Genomic DNA, 15,088 nt, shown 5'->3' on the forward strand with positions numbered 1-15,088 from the left:
GCGACACAATAAACGATCGCTTTTGCGCAGAGAAACGGCGGACCAACCGTTTAGCCTCCGAAAATGTCGTCTGGCTTCAGGAGCGTAGCTAAACGTCAAGTTGTCTTCAGCAACTACTATTTTACAAGCAAATCGAAACGATTGTATACTAAAATCGAAGAAACGGATTGCCAAGAACGAACGAGCGTGTTTTCATGATAGTTTGTTGTATCAAGATCTAAATTCGTTCGAGGAAGTGTAGTTTTATAATGTCAAGGAAACTTTGCAACAAAAGCGGTGGCGTAACTAGTTATTCTGTGGCCTGAGTACTAAAATATATAGTTTGGTATCTTTTAGAAAAAATTTAATTCTTCTCTCAAAATTTGGTGCAATATTAAACAAAATTAATTATTAAAGTAAAATAAGATGTTTTTGTTTAATTCGAGGGACTTTGTTTTCTTAGCTCGCACAGGCCTGCACAGCCTTTGTTACACTATCGAACAAATGATCAATTTTTACTTTTGAAGATTACATATCTGCGTAAGAATTTTATTGTACAATAAATGTAACGTTTGGAAATTTGCACCACATAAACAAATTTTAATTGTCACTGAACCTATAAAAATATCAATTGATACAACACTGGTGGCTGTGTGACTACTTTATGCGTCACTGGAATCGATATATCTCGAACTTGCGACTATGATGCGATACGATCGTCGATTCTATCAATTCATTGACGTTATATATTGTCACGCACTTCTCCACGGTAATTCAGATTAACTCGAAGAGAGCACAGTGGCAGAAGACTATACGGAGAGTTGCAAAGTAACCTTCCTAAATTAAGAATAATAAAATATTACTTGACACGAACGACCACAGATAACAGATAAATCCTTACACTTGGTTACAGATAACTGGTTCCGTTACAAGTACATTTTACAAACAGTGAGAAACATTCGGAAGCGGCAAAATGACTGAATCTGAGAATATTTTCGTGTTTGTGCCCAACATTATTGGTAAATAAATATTTACGTTTTAGTATCTCGGTAACGACTTTGTAGCTAACTATAAATCTCTTATACATGATAAAATGTTGTGCATATTTGTTAGATTCATGTAAGTAATAGTTAAAAACAATACGATATTCATAGTATGCGCACATTTGTACTTTTAGTTTGTTTTTTTTTAATATAAGGGGTATGATAAAAGAAGAGATTGGAAGTACAGCATTTCAAAGACTTCCTATATTGATTTATACTAATCTACTAGTCGACTGTTTTATATAACACCATATACATTTGAAAAGTGTAATTATTCAACTAATACCATAATTTTAATAAAACATTTAATTTAGTTTCTGTAAAAATCTCAAGTATTCTTAATGCCAAAATAACTAAGAAATAAAGAATACGTGTGTTTGGAAATATGGATATAGAGAGAATATGTGTATGTTAACAGGCTATGGCAGAGTGATTTTGGCTCTTATATCCTTTTATTTTATGCCAACTAACCATGTCATTGCATCATGGTGCTACATTATTAGTGCACTACTAGATGCAGTGGATGGTCATGCAGCAAGATACTTTAATCAAGGTACCAAGTTTGGTGCTATGCTTGATCAATTAACTGATCGTGTTGGTACCATGTGTTTAATGGCTACATTATGTGTACTTTATCCATCGTATACATTTTGGCTTCAATTAAGCATGGCCATTGATATTGCTTGCCATTGGATATATTTGCATACGTAAGAATATATATCATAATAACTATATAAAGATAAAAAGGAGATAAAATATTTACTACAATTATGTTATCACTTTTTAGATCTCTTTTGCAAGGAAAAACCAGCCACAAATTTATTGATATGTCTGAAAACCCAATTATGAGTACATATTACACTAATCGTATAGTTTTGTTTTTTATGTGTGCTGGTAATGAAGCCTTTTATGCTGCTTTGTACCTCCTTTACTTTACCGAAGGACCTATTTGTAAGTTAAATAGACACATATTATTAATACTAAGACTTAGAGAATTATGAAAAATAATATGTATTATTTTTTTCAGTTGCTGGTATAAGTTTGTTCAGATTGATTATGTGCATCTCTGCACCCATAGCATTAATCAAAACTGGTATTTCACTGTTACATGGATATGTAGCATGTATCAATTTGAGCATAATTGATCTGAAGGAGAGGCAAGAGCGGCTAAAAGCAAATTAAGTTGTTTCACTATTCAGTATTTCCTAGTCAAATTAAATGTGATTAAGTGATCTTCCTAATTTACCATTTATTATATGCAAACATGTGTTTACATTTTCTTTTTTACAAGTTAATCTAAAAATTAAATGTGCCACATTCAAAGCTAGGCTTCACCAAGTATTTTAATATGAAACAGATATATACAGTGCCAATCACTGTTTTATCTCTATTTTAATAACAACAAGCATGCTACAAGCATTATGTTATATTTTAGTACAACTAAGTCTTGAGAAAGTTTAACTCTTTGAGCAGTGTTTCCATTGCATTGGCCTTAGTATTGCTTTGGCATCAAATTCAGAATATACTACAGCACACTGGGTAAGGTGTGACCAAAATGCATATTCTTACTGCTCAAAGCATTAAACATTAAAATTCCTATCACATACCATTTTCGTGTCTCGTATATTTTTATATTTAATAGGCTATTTTATATAATAAAATATTTATAAGTTAATGATTTTTTGGAATATGTTTTTGTAGTGATGTAGTACAATTAGAAAAAATTCAATAACTATAATTGATGTTACTATCTTTGAAATGTTTAAATGTAATTTAGAAGAATATACTTTATAGTTCAGCATTTTATATACTATGTATAATAGTATCATATTTTTTATTGTACTTCATTGTTCGTTACTTAATGTATCTATAGTATAAAAATCTGCCGTGGATGATGTAAAAAGTTTCAAGAAGATATTTAATAAATATTTTTGTCCCTGATATAGTGTTGACATAATTTTTATTATACCATAAGTATCAATACAAAGTATTATAAGCATATTATCAATACGTTTATTATATATGAATAAAGCATATAGAATGAGTCATATCAATCTTACATACATTAAAATTAATGAGCATTAGATATTAATGTTACACACACAAACATATTTTTCATTATATATGCATGTTAATTCACTCATTGTTACAACGAATTTTTAATAAATATTAAAATTAAAACACGCACTACTGTGTCAAATCAGAGAAATGATATCCAGTCTATCGGAAAACACATATAAAAGTGATGTGAAAAGATCGAATAACATAGAAATTTGTATAATATTGCAACAGACTATGTAATATGGACTTTACGATAAAATTTACGAAAAGTAAGCAACGAAACAAACAAAGCAAATATCATTTGTTCTATGTGATATTTATAACATATCTATTATTACTATCGGAAACGTTACACTAAATTATTATAAAAACAATGGACAAATTATACAGTGTGACACGTGTTCTTTGCAATATCAGACATTAAAATTCTGCCAAATGTACATCGCACGCATTTTTATCGTGGTACCAGTTAGATTAACGTGGCTAAATAACAAATTAACGGGATGCGAAAATACTTAATGACAAAATGATTAACTAACCTCAAAAATTTCGTTCTTATTCCCCCGTCATGACCAGTCATGTTTCGGCGCCATGTTAACACTTCAAACATTCGCGCATGTTGGGAAAGTTCAGAAGATTCGTACGAATTTCTTCCTGTTGTTAAAATAGTCTAGGATGAAACTTTCACGATGATGCTTACTAAAGTGAACGAAAATGTCTCACATCAGCGACGTTTACTATTTGCACTGTATCGAGATACACGAAACAAAGTACAATATTTATAAAAACAGATGAGAATTCTTCACCGGCTTACTATGGGATGATTCGCGATACGACAGCGCCAATATCGTCAGCTGCCTGTAAAATGGCGGTTTTTCACTGATATTTGAACTTGCGGATAACCGCTATATCCTGTACAAGATAATGTGAAAACATCGTAGCCAAATATCTACTAAAATACGTACATGCACCCATATCGGAACCTCGAATTGCATTTATTAAATGTACCAAAATGTTTTTGAGGTATTCCATATGCCAATTAAAAAAAAAAACATTACAAATTACGATTTTTGTATCGTGGTATAATGCGTTCAAATGTGATTTATATGATTCTTTTAAATGTTTATTATCGATGTCTATAACGTTACAGGAATGTTAGGTTGTTTGATGTTACTGTTATTAAATATAGTCTTTGAGTTCTCGGTACAAAAATATTGTGCCATACTTAATGTACAATATATATTTGTATATATCAAAACATTCTATATAAAATATGTTACACGTATTATATTCTTTAATAACATGATCTAGTGCTTGTACAAAGTTACATGGAAAGTTTATGACACTGTATAAAGACACGCATTAACAAATATTTCAAGAGAGAAATAATTAAATGATCAAAATAAAATGCAAATCAAACGAAAATGAAATAATTAAATTACTCACAGAGGTTTATTATTCTCGCAGTACAGTTATTAATTTGTCTTCAAAATTTAAATCTGCTCTTGAAGGATATAACAGTTTCATATTACCATCCATATCTACTACTTTCACTTGTTCTACAAGTAAATTGTGATAGTTGGAAACAGTTTCTTGCTCTGTAGGGCATCCGAAACCGAGGATGGTCAGTTCCCTTAAAAAGTAGTCCAACACGTTCCTGTTAAAATATAAAATCGTATCGTAAAACAGGAGTACAAACATATCTATCCATATTGATCTATATCTATAGATTAACCTGCAAATCTGATATGAAGTAGCACTGGTCACTTCCACCAGCATTGTTTCCGTATTTACAGTCATTTTGGTAACGTCACTATTAGTTATTGGCGGAAATGATATAACTTGCTCTGAAGCATCCAGTAAACATGGAAACAGTGGTTTGCCTTCCAATAAATAAAGATACTTGTGAATACCAGAATACACATTACGTTTTTTCTCTTTTCTCAAGTTTTCAGCTTCTGTTTGTAAGTGTTGGAACAATTCAGCACCAGTAAAAACATTATTACGCATTAGAGGCCTAATTTCTAATTCTGTGGGAGCTTTTGCAGTATAAGTTAAGTCACCTAAACATTATAAAATATATTAATGAAATAGATATGTAAACTGGTATTTATCCTTTTAATTTTAATCATACCAGGAGTGATTAATTTGAAATCATGTGTAGCAATGGTAGCTGCATTTCTTTTTTCACATATGCCATCATGTAATTTAGTTTGCAGTTGAATGAATTTCTTAAAACTATTATCTGTAAACTTCATATTTCTAACAATGCAAGATGCAATGTAAGGTCTAATGTTTTTTACATGTTTTGTAATTTTAATTACTGGTGTATCATTTGCTATTTTTAATACTTTTAACATGTGAGTTAAACTCTCTATTGTGTTAGCATTATTTTCAGATTCTGATAATTTTTGTCCCTTCTTTCCTTTTTTAGCTTTAGTATTGGAACTAGTAGAGCCACTGCTCCTAGGACAATGTAACTTGACATATTCTATTATTTGTTTGGTACGACATTGATCTACCAATTTTAATAGTCTTTTATCTGCTATTGGGTTTCCCTTTAAGTAAAGTTCCTTTAATTTATTACAATCTGCAATTTCACCTGGTATGACTGCAAAATGAACATTTATTAAAAGCAATTTCACAAAATAAATATAACAGAACAATCAAACCAGAATATTACCTGAAATTAAATTGTCTGACACATTTAATATTTTCAACTGTGGAAGTTGATTCATGGTTACAGGGATTTCTTTTATTTGATTTCCATTGATATAAATCTCAGAAACGTGAACCAAATTTGGAAAACATATATCAGGGAAGCTTTCGAATTGGTTGTTCGACAGATCCAGAACACTCAATTTTATATTACCAATTTGAGTGGGCAAAGATTTTAAAAGGTTCGAGCTCAAGTTCATCGTAGTTAATTGAGGAAGCCGTCCGATTTCGTCGGGCAAAGAAGTCAACTTGTTCCTGGAGCAATCGAGAAACTTTAATTTCTCTAATTTGTCGATCGTATTAGGAATTTTCGAAATCTCATTCGAATGTAGTACTAAGTTCGTCAGATTGTGTAATTTTTCAATTTCTTCTGGTACTTCTTGCAAACATGTTTGCGTTATGTTCAAATAGTTCAGGTGGTTCAGGTTAAACAAAGACTTGTCGAAGCCTCTTTTCTGAATCAATTCGGAAATTGCTGGTCCTGACAATACCAACTCGTGCTTGTTTTCCGCAGCAGCAGTTTTAATCACATGCCACGAATTGTCGAACGTCATTATTACAGATGTTAAATAAACTTCTATCGATATTAAGATAGTATCATCCGCGATGTTTGAAGGTTATTTGCCGGGAAATTACCTCAAAACGTGTATGCTCGCTGGTGCCGACATCTACTTCAGTATAAAATACAAAAATACTCATGCAAAATACGTTACGAAATTTCAATCAATGTATTTTTAATCATAAAATAGAAATTCATTGTTATTTTGAATCTTGGTTGTTTTATGTATACACACAAATTTGTAGGAATAAGTATGATTACAATTCTGTTTTGCTTCTAACTTTCGATATTTTAGGGTTTGTTTAATTATAGTAAAGTCAAGAAATGTATTTTCAGAATCTTTGTTTAAACGTTTGTCAAGCCAAAATGGTAAGAATTGCATTCAATATTCTTGAATTCTTGATTCAAGGATTTACTGTTCTACAGTGTCTCCCTTTCCTCTTTTATCTGAAACTAGGACTATAAGATCCTCAAAGGTTCCAACAAAAGTTTTACAGAAGTAATACTACTTGGTAGTTGAGGTATATGCAGTTTTTTCATTGCACAACGTGCATCAAAGTAATCGGCTGTTTCAAGTTCAGTGCTGTGACGGACCATAGTTCTACCTTACCGACCAAGTCCTCTTTAATAAAATAAAGAAAGAAAGAAAGAAGCTATTCTCATTCCCAAGATTCCAAATTCTGGTTCCAACCTCAAACAGATGAGCAACTAAAAGATTATGGTTCCACAAAAGTTGTAAGAAGACTTCTAAGGTTCCCTATTATAAGAAAACGACTTCGAACGGTGAGTCTATCCTTATCTGTTCTTAAATTACGGGCAATTACGGGACAATGGGATTCGAAATGAAAAGAGCACGTTGATTACCCTCCACAGTGTATTTGGTGACCTAGATTGCAATGAAAATATTAGGTATAACATCGATGTACGAGATACTTTTCAATACGTTACTTAAATATCTATGTAAGATACCCATATTGTATAAGTAGATGACAATATTACGACTTCATAATATTTGACTCATTCGCTAACAAACAACATTTAATATGGTTTTATTTTGTTTTTTTTTTGTATCATTTTTTGTTATTTTTTTTTTACACGTAGAATATCATAACGACATTGACAATATATAATATATATCTGCTTTTTACCGTAGTGTTTACAGAATATAATAACGAGTGCGTAATTCGAATGTCGCGAAATCTGTTCACGATCAGAGTAAAGCATATTTCGTCTCGATCAACTTCGCCCAGTAGGCATGTGGGCGCGTGATGACCACGTTCTTTCGGAGTTCTTACAGATCTTTAGAGATTCCACAGGTGAAGCCTCTGTTCTCGTTTCGAAACAAGCTCGGAGCGAACGAACACCGCGATACTACATGCGTTATACACTCTCCGTCGCGTCTCGTGATTCTAGAGAAACCGAATACAAGAGCGAGGATGAAAATGAGGAAAGCAGTCGAAGGACAGCGCAAGAGGATAAAATCGGAAAGTGTGAAAGCAGGAAAGGGATAATCGTTCGCACCTCGCTCGTTAAGATACGATAAAAACGACGACCGATCGATCGTGGTCAACAGCGTCATCTGATGTTACATGAACCTGAGCGACCACACGACTTTGTCTCGCATCGATACGCGGCGTGTTCCTCGGCTTAAAGCGTTCAAACTCGTGTTTTAAAATTATTTAGAAAATCCAATTATCGCGACAAGGTTAAAATTCGATTGATTTTGTTTCCAATTGAAAAGTAAAAACTCCACGGAGGATATGCGCGCTCGCGTTTCGAGGCATGTTGAAAGTCTTAGCCCGTTCTTCGTCTTCTTTTTTTGTTGGTAATGTTTCCATGCTGACAACGGTGATCGACGTTGATGATGTTCGGCGAACGATCTAAATTCTAACGAAAATATCCTTATGGATGTTTCTAAGGACTAAGTTTAGTACGCGTGGTTTGCGACGAAAAGCGCGGCGTCGCCAGCTGCTCCTGTCACGCCACCAGCGTATTTGCCGAGTGCCGATTCGCTGTTGGCCTGTAAAAAAGAGAATTTGTGTTTAAGTGGATTGTTGTATTCTTTCGAACTCTGTTTTATTGTAATCATCGTTATAGCAAAGTACAATAAGACAGAGGAATTAGTTGACAGTAATAACTGATAGTAACAATGTTTAAAATAAGCATATTAGTATCTACATAATATAAAGGAATGAAAAATAAACGAAGATGTAACTTACGATACTTACTATGAAAACATGTCTCACGAAAAGAAAAGTAAGAATTTAGTAGGCATGAGTTTTCACGTACAGAGACGTATTAGCAGCTTTGCTGACAATACTGCCAGGGACATATTTGCCTTGGCTAGCTGCGCTGTTTGCCTAAAGAAGCACACAAGGTATACACATGCAAAAAAAAGGTGTTAAAAGAAACATACAGAAAGTAAAAATAAAAGTCGGAAATCTGTAATATAAAAGATAAATAGATCGAAAATAAAATGAATTAGATACAAAGAAATAGAAAGCACACATTCAAAAAAAGTAAACATCGAACGAGTGAGAAATAGTTAAAGTGTAGAGAAACACAGAATAAGTAGAACAAGGTAGGCTAGAGAGGCAGAATAGAAAATGGAACAAACAACGATAAGTTAAATAAATGTATGCAAACTATGCGATAGGATATCACAACATTAAAATGTGAAACCTTGGCCTCGAAGTTACCTTAGCCCTCTTGATGAGTTCATCCTGGCCAGCTGCTATCTGTTCCTTCTTGCCTGCCCAGGCACGGAGGACGGACGCTTGGAGTGCACGACCGTAGCTGAAGGTCAGTGCCCATGGTTTCTTCAACGGATACTTGTTGATGGCGTCCAAGTTTACGGATGCCTCCTCCTCGGACTGTCCACCGCTGAGGAAAGTGATGCCGGGCACTGCAGGCGGTACGGTGCGCAACAAAGCGGTGACCGTGGCACCAGCAATCTCCTGAGGAGCTGCCTTCTTGGGGTGGCTCTGACCTGGTGTTACCATGTTCGGTTTCAAGAGGGTTCCCTCGAGATACACGTGATGGTCAGAGAGCGCCTGAAAAAAAAAACATATCACGATAGTATTAGACACATAATATAATTACTACAGAAGAACTTGATGTTAGAACACTCTGCCCACCTTGTAGACAGCAGCTAGTACTTCCTCCGTGACCTGTTGGCAACGAGCAAGGTCGTGGTCGCCATCGGGCAAGATTTCAGGCTCGACGATGGGCACGATCCTGGCGCTCTGGCAAATGGAAGCATAGCGAGCCAGGACGTTGGCGTTCTCCAAAATGGCCAACTTGCTCGGGGTGTCCTTCCCGATCTTCAACACGCATCTCCACTTGGCGAACTGGCAGCCGTCCTTCTTGTACTGGATGCAACGAGCCTGAAGATTGTCGAGACCTTGGGTCGTGCATTCGTCGTTGGTGCCGAACAGAGGCACGACACCAGTGTCGACCTTAATTCCTGGGAGGATGTTACGTTGCTTCAGCAACTCGACGAATGGGGTTCCATCGTCAGCCTTCTGGTACAGGGTCTCGTGGTAGAGGATCACGCCAGAGATGTGCTGGCTGATGACATCCTTCGTGAAAGAATTTTTAAATGTGAGTATAATAATGAATTTAACGATCCTTTATGAATACGTGTGGATTTTAGTAGATTTTATTAGGTTCAATTCGAAGCAATACCTTTGCTGTTGTAAAGAGAAGCTGCCTGTATGCCTTACGGTTCTCCTCGTTGTTCTCAACGTTAATGGACTGAAGACGCTTGCCAATCGTCGCTGTCGATTCGTCAGCAGCGAGGATTCCTTTTCCAGGAGCGACGATCTGCTGGGCGATCGTCCTAAGCTCTTCCTTCAGCTCAGGCTCGAGTCTGTCGTACTTTTCCGCAACCATTTTCTGAGCAAGATATTGGAATTAAAAAATTAAATTAAATTAATTGTATCGTCAGATACAAACGAACATCCAAGGATATCTATAGCGAACCACGTTCAAAAAGTGCCACGAACAAAATCATCATTCTTCGTCAGAGTATTCGTTAAAAGATGAAGACTTTTGATTAACGATGACGATGTAGCGTAACGCGCAACTAATCTTTTCGAAATATAATTAATAGCTCGGGCAAATTGCCACGGTGTAATTAATGAATCCTGGAGCACGATATTCACAACTTCTCGAGCGTAATATTAAAATTCGCGTAATCACTTTAGGTTATTAAGAGTTTGAATTGCTTTTAATTCTCTGTTTGAAATTAATAGCGTTAGTAATCACGATTACCTCTTCGTAGTTATACAAATATTCGGTCGAGTAACGTACGAAGTACTCCGTCGTTCAGCTGTTACTGCGAGTACGCTTTACTTCGATAGACGGTTTAAAAATATCAGGGTGATTAAAATTGCGCAATGCATTATCTGGGGCACCCTGTTATTGAAAAAAGATATCGACAAACGGTGGGCGATATTGTTGTTTTTCATCGTGTGTTATTTATCGAATCCACGTAACGACACAACGCAATTTCAGGAGCAAAGACCTCCCCGACGCTTTCATCCCTTTTAAGGTGAGCTTTTCAAAGCGTCCAAGGTATTGTGCACATGAAATATCAAATGTCCGCTAAGGCTTCCGCGGCGTAATTGAATTTCACAGTCAGTCCCCTATCAACGTCAATATTTCATAAAAAGAAAATGTTAGTCTGACCCATTTATGTGCCTTCATTCGTTCCAGCACTTTGACATCGAGCTAACAGGCCGCTATATTCGTAACTAATACGACGCGAGGGTCGTCGATGTACCATACATCATTTATAGTTATATTAAGGCATGAAACCTAACTTGACCGATTTTCGAAGCTGATCGACGAAGTTTATAATTGCGAATTGATAATTCAGCCCCTCGTGTACACCATAAAATATTATTACCAAAAGTTAGTCTCTCGGTTAGTCTATTAGTTCGAGAGCTACAATTTTTGAAAGAAGTATACGCTTGAACAGAACTGATTTTCGAACAACTGTAAAGTCCATAATTTTCGAAATTTTGAATAATCCTTTGAGATACGTTTAAGCATCACTAATGGTGGACCATAATGTAAAAGGAATTTGAATAATAAATACAGACAATCGAGCGTAACTATTGTTCCCTCAATGAAACGCGAAACAATGGACGCAATGTTTGAATAACGATTGCTTTGGCTATTATTGCGTAAAATTTGCAGCTCGTTATCGCGAATACTTCGCTTCGGAATTACGCGACCGATGCATGCCTTTGACGTGCGGTTAAATATTTGAAAAGGAACCCATTCTTTGGAACAGTGCTCGCTCGCGAAGCTTTGCAGAGTAAACGTTCATTACGCCCTTTGCATCGTTCCGTTCTTAATTAGAGGCTTCCAGGTGCAAATATGTGGTACAGTCGCGAAACGACGACTACAATTTAGATTAATATATCTCGATCCAAGACTATTATTCGATTTTCATTGGCTCTTAGATAAAAGTAAGTCTTCTCAATTAACAAATACTGATTGAATTGATTGTTTAGTAGTTGAAGATAATAACTGAAGCCATTCGTGCCCTTTAAGCGTGACGTTTCTTACCGCGTATTTCCACTCGAAGTGTTATCGATTCAGATTCCTGTAACGGTTCATTAATAATTTAAATCAACCTGATTCCAAAGTACCCAAAATAATTTCTCAGTATCTGACTGTCGTTCTACGTTACATTGAATTTTGGTTCGTCTGCTTCTTTATTACTTTGGTCCTCGATCGACCTTTCGATCATCTATTTTCATTTCTTCATTAGCTTAAAAGCTTTCGAGTTCGCAGACAGGTAACCGATGAGCGATTCGATCGCGCGTTCTCAATTTTACCTAATAACTTTTTTCGTCAAACATTGCCAACCAAGGCGACAGGTCCTTTTCGAGGCTACTTAATTTAACAAAGTCGAAGCAATTTTCCAAACTTTCCAGATTAAATCAAGATTATAGCCCAGTGCAGATTATTGGGGACTTCGAGGACAAAGTAGTCTCGCTTAAAACTTAATCTAAGCACCCGACGTTACAGCAGAGAAAAATGCTTGCGGGTTCTGCGTCTTCATCAGTTCTACTTGCGGGACATTCCAACGGAAAATGGAGCTCGTTAATCTCACTACAACGTAACGCGTAGTATGCAGTTGCATTACTCTTAATCCAGAGAGACAGAATTCGAAGAATGAATTTACGGGGCAGGCGAAAAGGGAAGCTGTAAAAGAACGCCGTAAACAAATACATGGATGGCCATCGATAAAGGAAGGCTCACCGTGGGTAAGCTACTTGATAACATCCCAACTTTATAGGAACTCGACAGGCCACGGACCTTCAATAAGAAATCATTGCCATGAAAGCTCGTGAAAATTGATGATCGATGGGTGAACGGAAATAGGACTTCATACTTAGCATTCGTACATTATGTACGCATATATGTACAAGTTATAGAATTTAGTGAATTTATATTGGTCTTTTTTCCTTGTTTTCAGACAAAGAGAATCATGTTCAAGAGAAAAGTTTCTTATATGATAACAACTGTTCCCAGTGCCAACAAAATTACGCGCAATTCCCTTCATCTCCGAGATGCAGGAATAGCTGTAAGGTAGACGATGCAGACGAGAGTTACAAGATCGATAAAACGGGTGCAATGAAAGTCTCCATTCAGCAGCGGTCGTAAACACGCTTCGGTACGCGCGAGCACGTAGCCTGTAAATTATAGTAACAACGTTACGAGCTCAATTAACGACGAATTTCACGACGACGCGAATCGATTTCTCCTCCCACGAGCGATTCTACAACCAGCCACAGCGACTCCCGCCCTTGGGTGACAATTTTTGGACGCAAACAACTGTTTACAATACGACCAATCGGAGGTGATCGTTATCAGCCTCGAGATGAGAGACGCTACCGAGAAGAATGTCCTCCGCCCGTGATGCGTCGCAGCCACCATTTTAACAGGTTGACCGTCACAGGGACCTCCTACAAAGGAACTGGATGGAATTATTATCGAAAACCTTTCCACGAAAGATTTCCTGATTGCAGTAGTCTCGAGTCTCGCTCGACACAGGACAGAAAAGAGTTAATATAGTGGTTACGAGAGTAAGTATTGCGACAAATATAAGATCCTGTAGCTTTTCATTGCCTCGACTGTACTTTTTGATTAGGCACGATACAACGTAAGGGTTAATTTTACAATGGTGCGTGGCAGAGCACGGAAAAACCGAGAGGGACGCTGGATCCCACGGACGGGGAAAATTGAAATCGATAAAAGGGTGCACGACGACCAGTCTTCTACCCTTGCCTCTTCCAGGGGATCTTCGTCCTGAACGACATCAGCCATAAACTAGTCAGCGACGCGATACCGTTCTCAGGGCACAATAACGGCAATAATAGTTCCCCCTCTCGCTACCCTAGGTAATCGTGACGACGCTAATGATTCGCTAAATGGACCCGGCGACGCTAATGGTGCATCGGTTTTAACGCGCAGAATGAACGTCGAAGAGTCAGGAAGACTTTAAGAGAAGTTTGTTGATTTTTCGACGTGACTACTATTCGTAGGAAAAGCTTTTGGAGATACTTAAACTTTCTTTCTTTAACGATTTCTTTTAGACGGAAGTAGACAATTGGAGCATTATATGCGAAGATGAATTGCGGAGTAAATTGAAAAGGTCAATGGGAGTCTCTAAGGTCTTGTAAACAAGGAAGAATCTATTTCTGCTACGAACAGTACAATAAAAAAATGTATCGCAACAGTTGTACGAAAAAACATTAGGTCTGTGGCTCTTTCACTAACATCTGGGTAACTTCAGCATCATTGGGAATACGGTAAAATAGTAAGTACATCGTACTTGTACTCTCAATAAAAATCTCTGCATTAACTCTTCGCAGTGCTTACTCTGTCTTCACCTAGAAACGACTGTAATGCCCGCGCTGCGAAGAGCTGACAGAGTGCGACAATTTTACATCCCACGGTGGCAGGGTACTAAGGACGTAATCGCGTTGACCCTACGGGTCGCGCACACCCCCTTGAAAGGGGTGGAAACAAGCCGCTACACAGAGAGGACTAACGCGCGAAGTGGCACTCGCCAGCTCGCAAGGGGTTGCTACATGGAAGCGGTTCTGAAAGGCTTACGGAAGAAAAAGCGTGATTAATAGGTTCTCGAACTTCTCCCTCCTCCATGCGAAACAGCTCTTACCTTTCCCACGAACGATCCGGTGCGGCGTCGATCGTAAACAAATGTCGAGGATCTCGCGACGCCCGTTACGGCACACGTACGTACAACGATAATAAATGTAATATAATGACGACAATAATAATAATAATAACGACAATAATACGTTCCCTTGGTGTTAGTCAGTCCGCTAAGCGTCCCGATGGACCGATTAACGGTACACGCGATTTAACAGCGACACCTTCGATGCCACCGGTACGTGAGATAGAGAGATAAAATACCGAAGACGGAAAGTAAACCGACCGTCGCGACGCAACGTTCCTCGGCTGCGTCGGTGGCGTCAGGGTCCCAGCCGAGAGAGGACCCCCGATGGCTTTTCGACTACATCTTGCCCAAGAGAAAACGGTGCTAGGGCGCGCGACTCGCACGAGCACGAGACGCCGACTGGCTTCATCCGCGACCAGTTCGCCCCGTCCAAGAGGCGGCAGGGGTACCTGGCTGCAGTGCAGTGTCGTAACTGCAAAACAGGGGGGTAGTAGCTACACTTGT

At 37.3% G+C, this 15,088-nt stretch overlaps 3 protein-coding genes across 5 annotated transcripts in view; 1 reads left to right on the forward strand and 2 right to left on the reverse strand.

The window, feature by feature from the left end:
• Positions 1–610: 610 nt before the first annotated feature.
• LOC128890005 (CDP-diacylglycerol--inositol 3-phosphatidyltransferase) lies at positions 611–2,963 on the forward strand. The gene is made up of 5 exons (XM_054148132.1): positions 611–807; positions 893–998; positions 1,441–1,729; positions 1,810–1,973; positions 2,050–2,963. Exons 2-5 carry the CDS (start codon positions 953–955, stop codon positions 2,202–2,204), a joined length of 654 nt encoding a protein of 217 aa, XP_054004107.1. The 5' UTR covers positions 611–807; positions 893–952; the 3' UTR covers positions 2,205–2,963.
• Positions 2,964–4,508: 1,545 nt separating this feature from the next.
• Positions 4,509–6,464, reverse strand: LOC128889987 (leucine-rich repeat-containing protein 47-like). Its single transcript, XM_054148099.1, has 4 exons — positions 5,767–6,464; positions 5,218–5,694; positions 4,819–5,146; positions 4,509–4,740 (listed from the first exon to the last, which is right to left on the reverse strand). Exons 1-4 carry the CDS (start codon positions 6,353–6,355, stop codon positions 4,539–4,541), a joined length of 1,596 nt encoding a protein of 531 aa, XP_054004074.1. The 5' UTR covers positions 6,356–6,464; the 3' UTR covers positions 4,509–4,538.
• A 752-nt stretch (positions 6,465–7,216) lies between these two features.
• Positions 7,217–15,088, reverse strand: part of LOC128889997 (fructose-bisphosphate aldolase-like) — a 15,058-nt gene continuing 7,186 nt past the window's right edge. Inside the window, exons 1-6 of one of the 3 annotated variants that reach the window (XM_054148121.1) lie at positions 14,564–14,728; positions 10,048–10,257; positions 9,498–9,941; positions 9,060–9,413; positions 8,589–8,720; positions 7,217–8,380 (exon numbers count right to left, since the gene is read on the reverse strand). In XM_054148121.1, the coding sequence (XP_054004096.1) occupies positions 8,625–8,720; positions 9,060–9,413; positions 9,498–9,941; positions 10,048–10,254 (1,101 nt within the window). In that variant the 5' untranslated portion in view covers positions 10,255–10,257; positions 14,564–14,728 and the 3' untranslated portion in view covers positions 7,217–8,380; positions 8,589–8,624. Of the gene's footprint in view, positions 8,381–8,588; positions 8,721–9,059; positions 9,414–9,497; positions 9,942–10,047; positions 10,258–14,563; positions 14,729–15,088 lie in introns of those variants that run through there. The other 2 variants (XM_054148120.1, XM_054148122.1) reach the window with 2 other exon arrangements.

This window comes from Hylaeus anthracinus, unplaced genomic scaffold, assembly GCF_026225885.1.
Source record: "Hylaeus anthracinus isolate JK02 unplaced genomic scaffold, UHH_iyHylAnth1.0_haploid 12000, whole genome shotgun sequence".
NCBI classification, from domain to species: Eukaryota; Metazoa; Arthropoda; class Insecta; order Hymenoptera; family Colletidae; genus Hylaeus; species Hylaeus anthracinus.

What these genes read in the sequence shown, in the direction of transcription:
- LOC128890005 (XM_054148132.1), top strand. Translation starts at nt 953, where the DNA reads ATGACTGAATCTGAGAATATTTTCGTGTTTGTGCCCAACATTATTG. An exon ending in CATTGGATATATTTGCATAC is followed by an intron (nt 1,730 to 1,809) that starts GTAAGAATATAT and finishes ATCACTTTTTAG; the next exon opens with ATCTCTTTTGCAAGGAAAAA. An exon ending in CTTTACCGAAGGACCTATTT is followed by an intron (nt 1,974 to 2,049) that starts GTAAGTTAAATA and finishes TATTTTTTTCAG; the next exon opens with TTGCTGGTATAAGTTTGTTC.
- LOC128889987 (XM_054148099.1), bottom strand. Translation starts at nt 6,355, where the DNA reads ATGACGTTCGACAATTCGTGGCATGTGATTAAAACTGCTGCTGCGGAA. An exon ending in TTTCAAATTAATCACTCCTG is followed by an intron (nt 5,147 to 5,217) that starts GTATGATTAAAA and finishes TATAATGTTTAG; the next exon opens with GTGACTTAACTTATACTGCA. An exon ending in ACTTCATATCAGATTTGCAG is followed by an intron (nt 4,741 to 4,818) that starts GTTAATCTATAG and finishes ATATTTTAACAG; the next exon opens with GAACGTGTTGGACTACTTTT.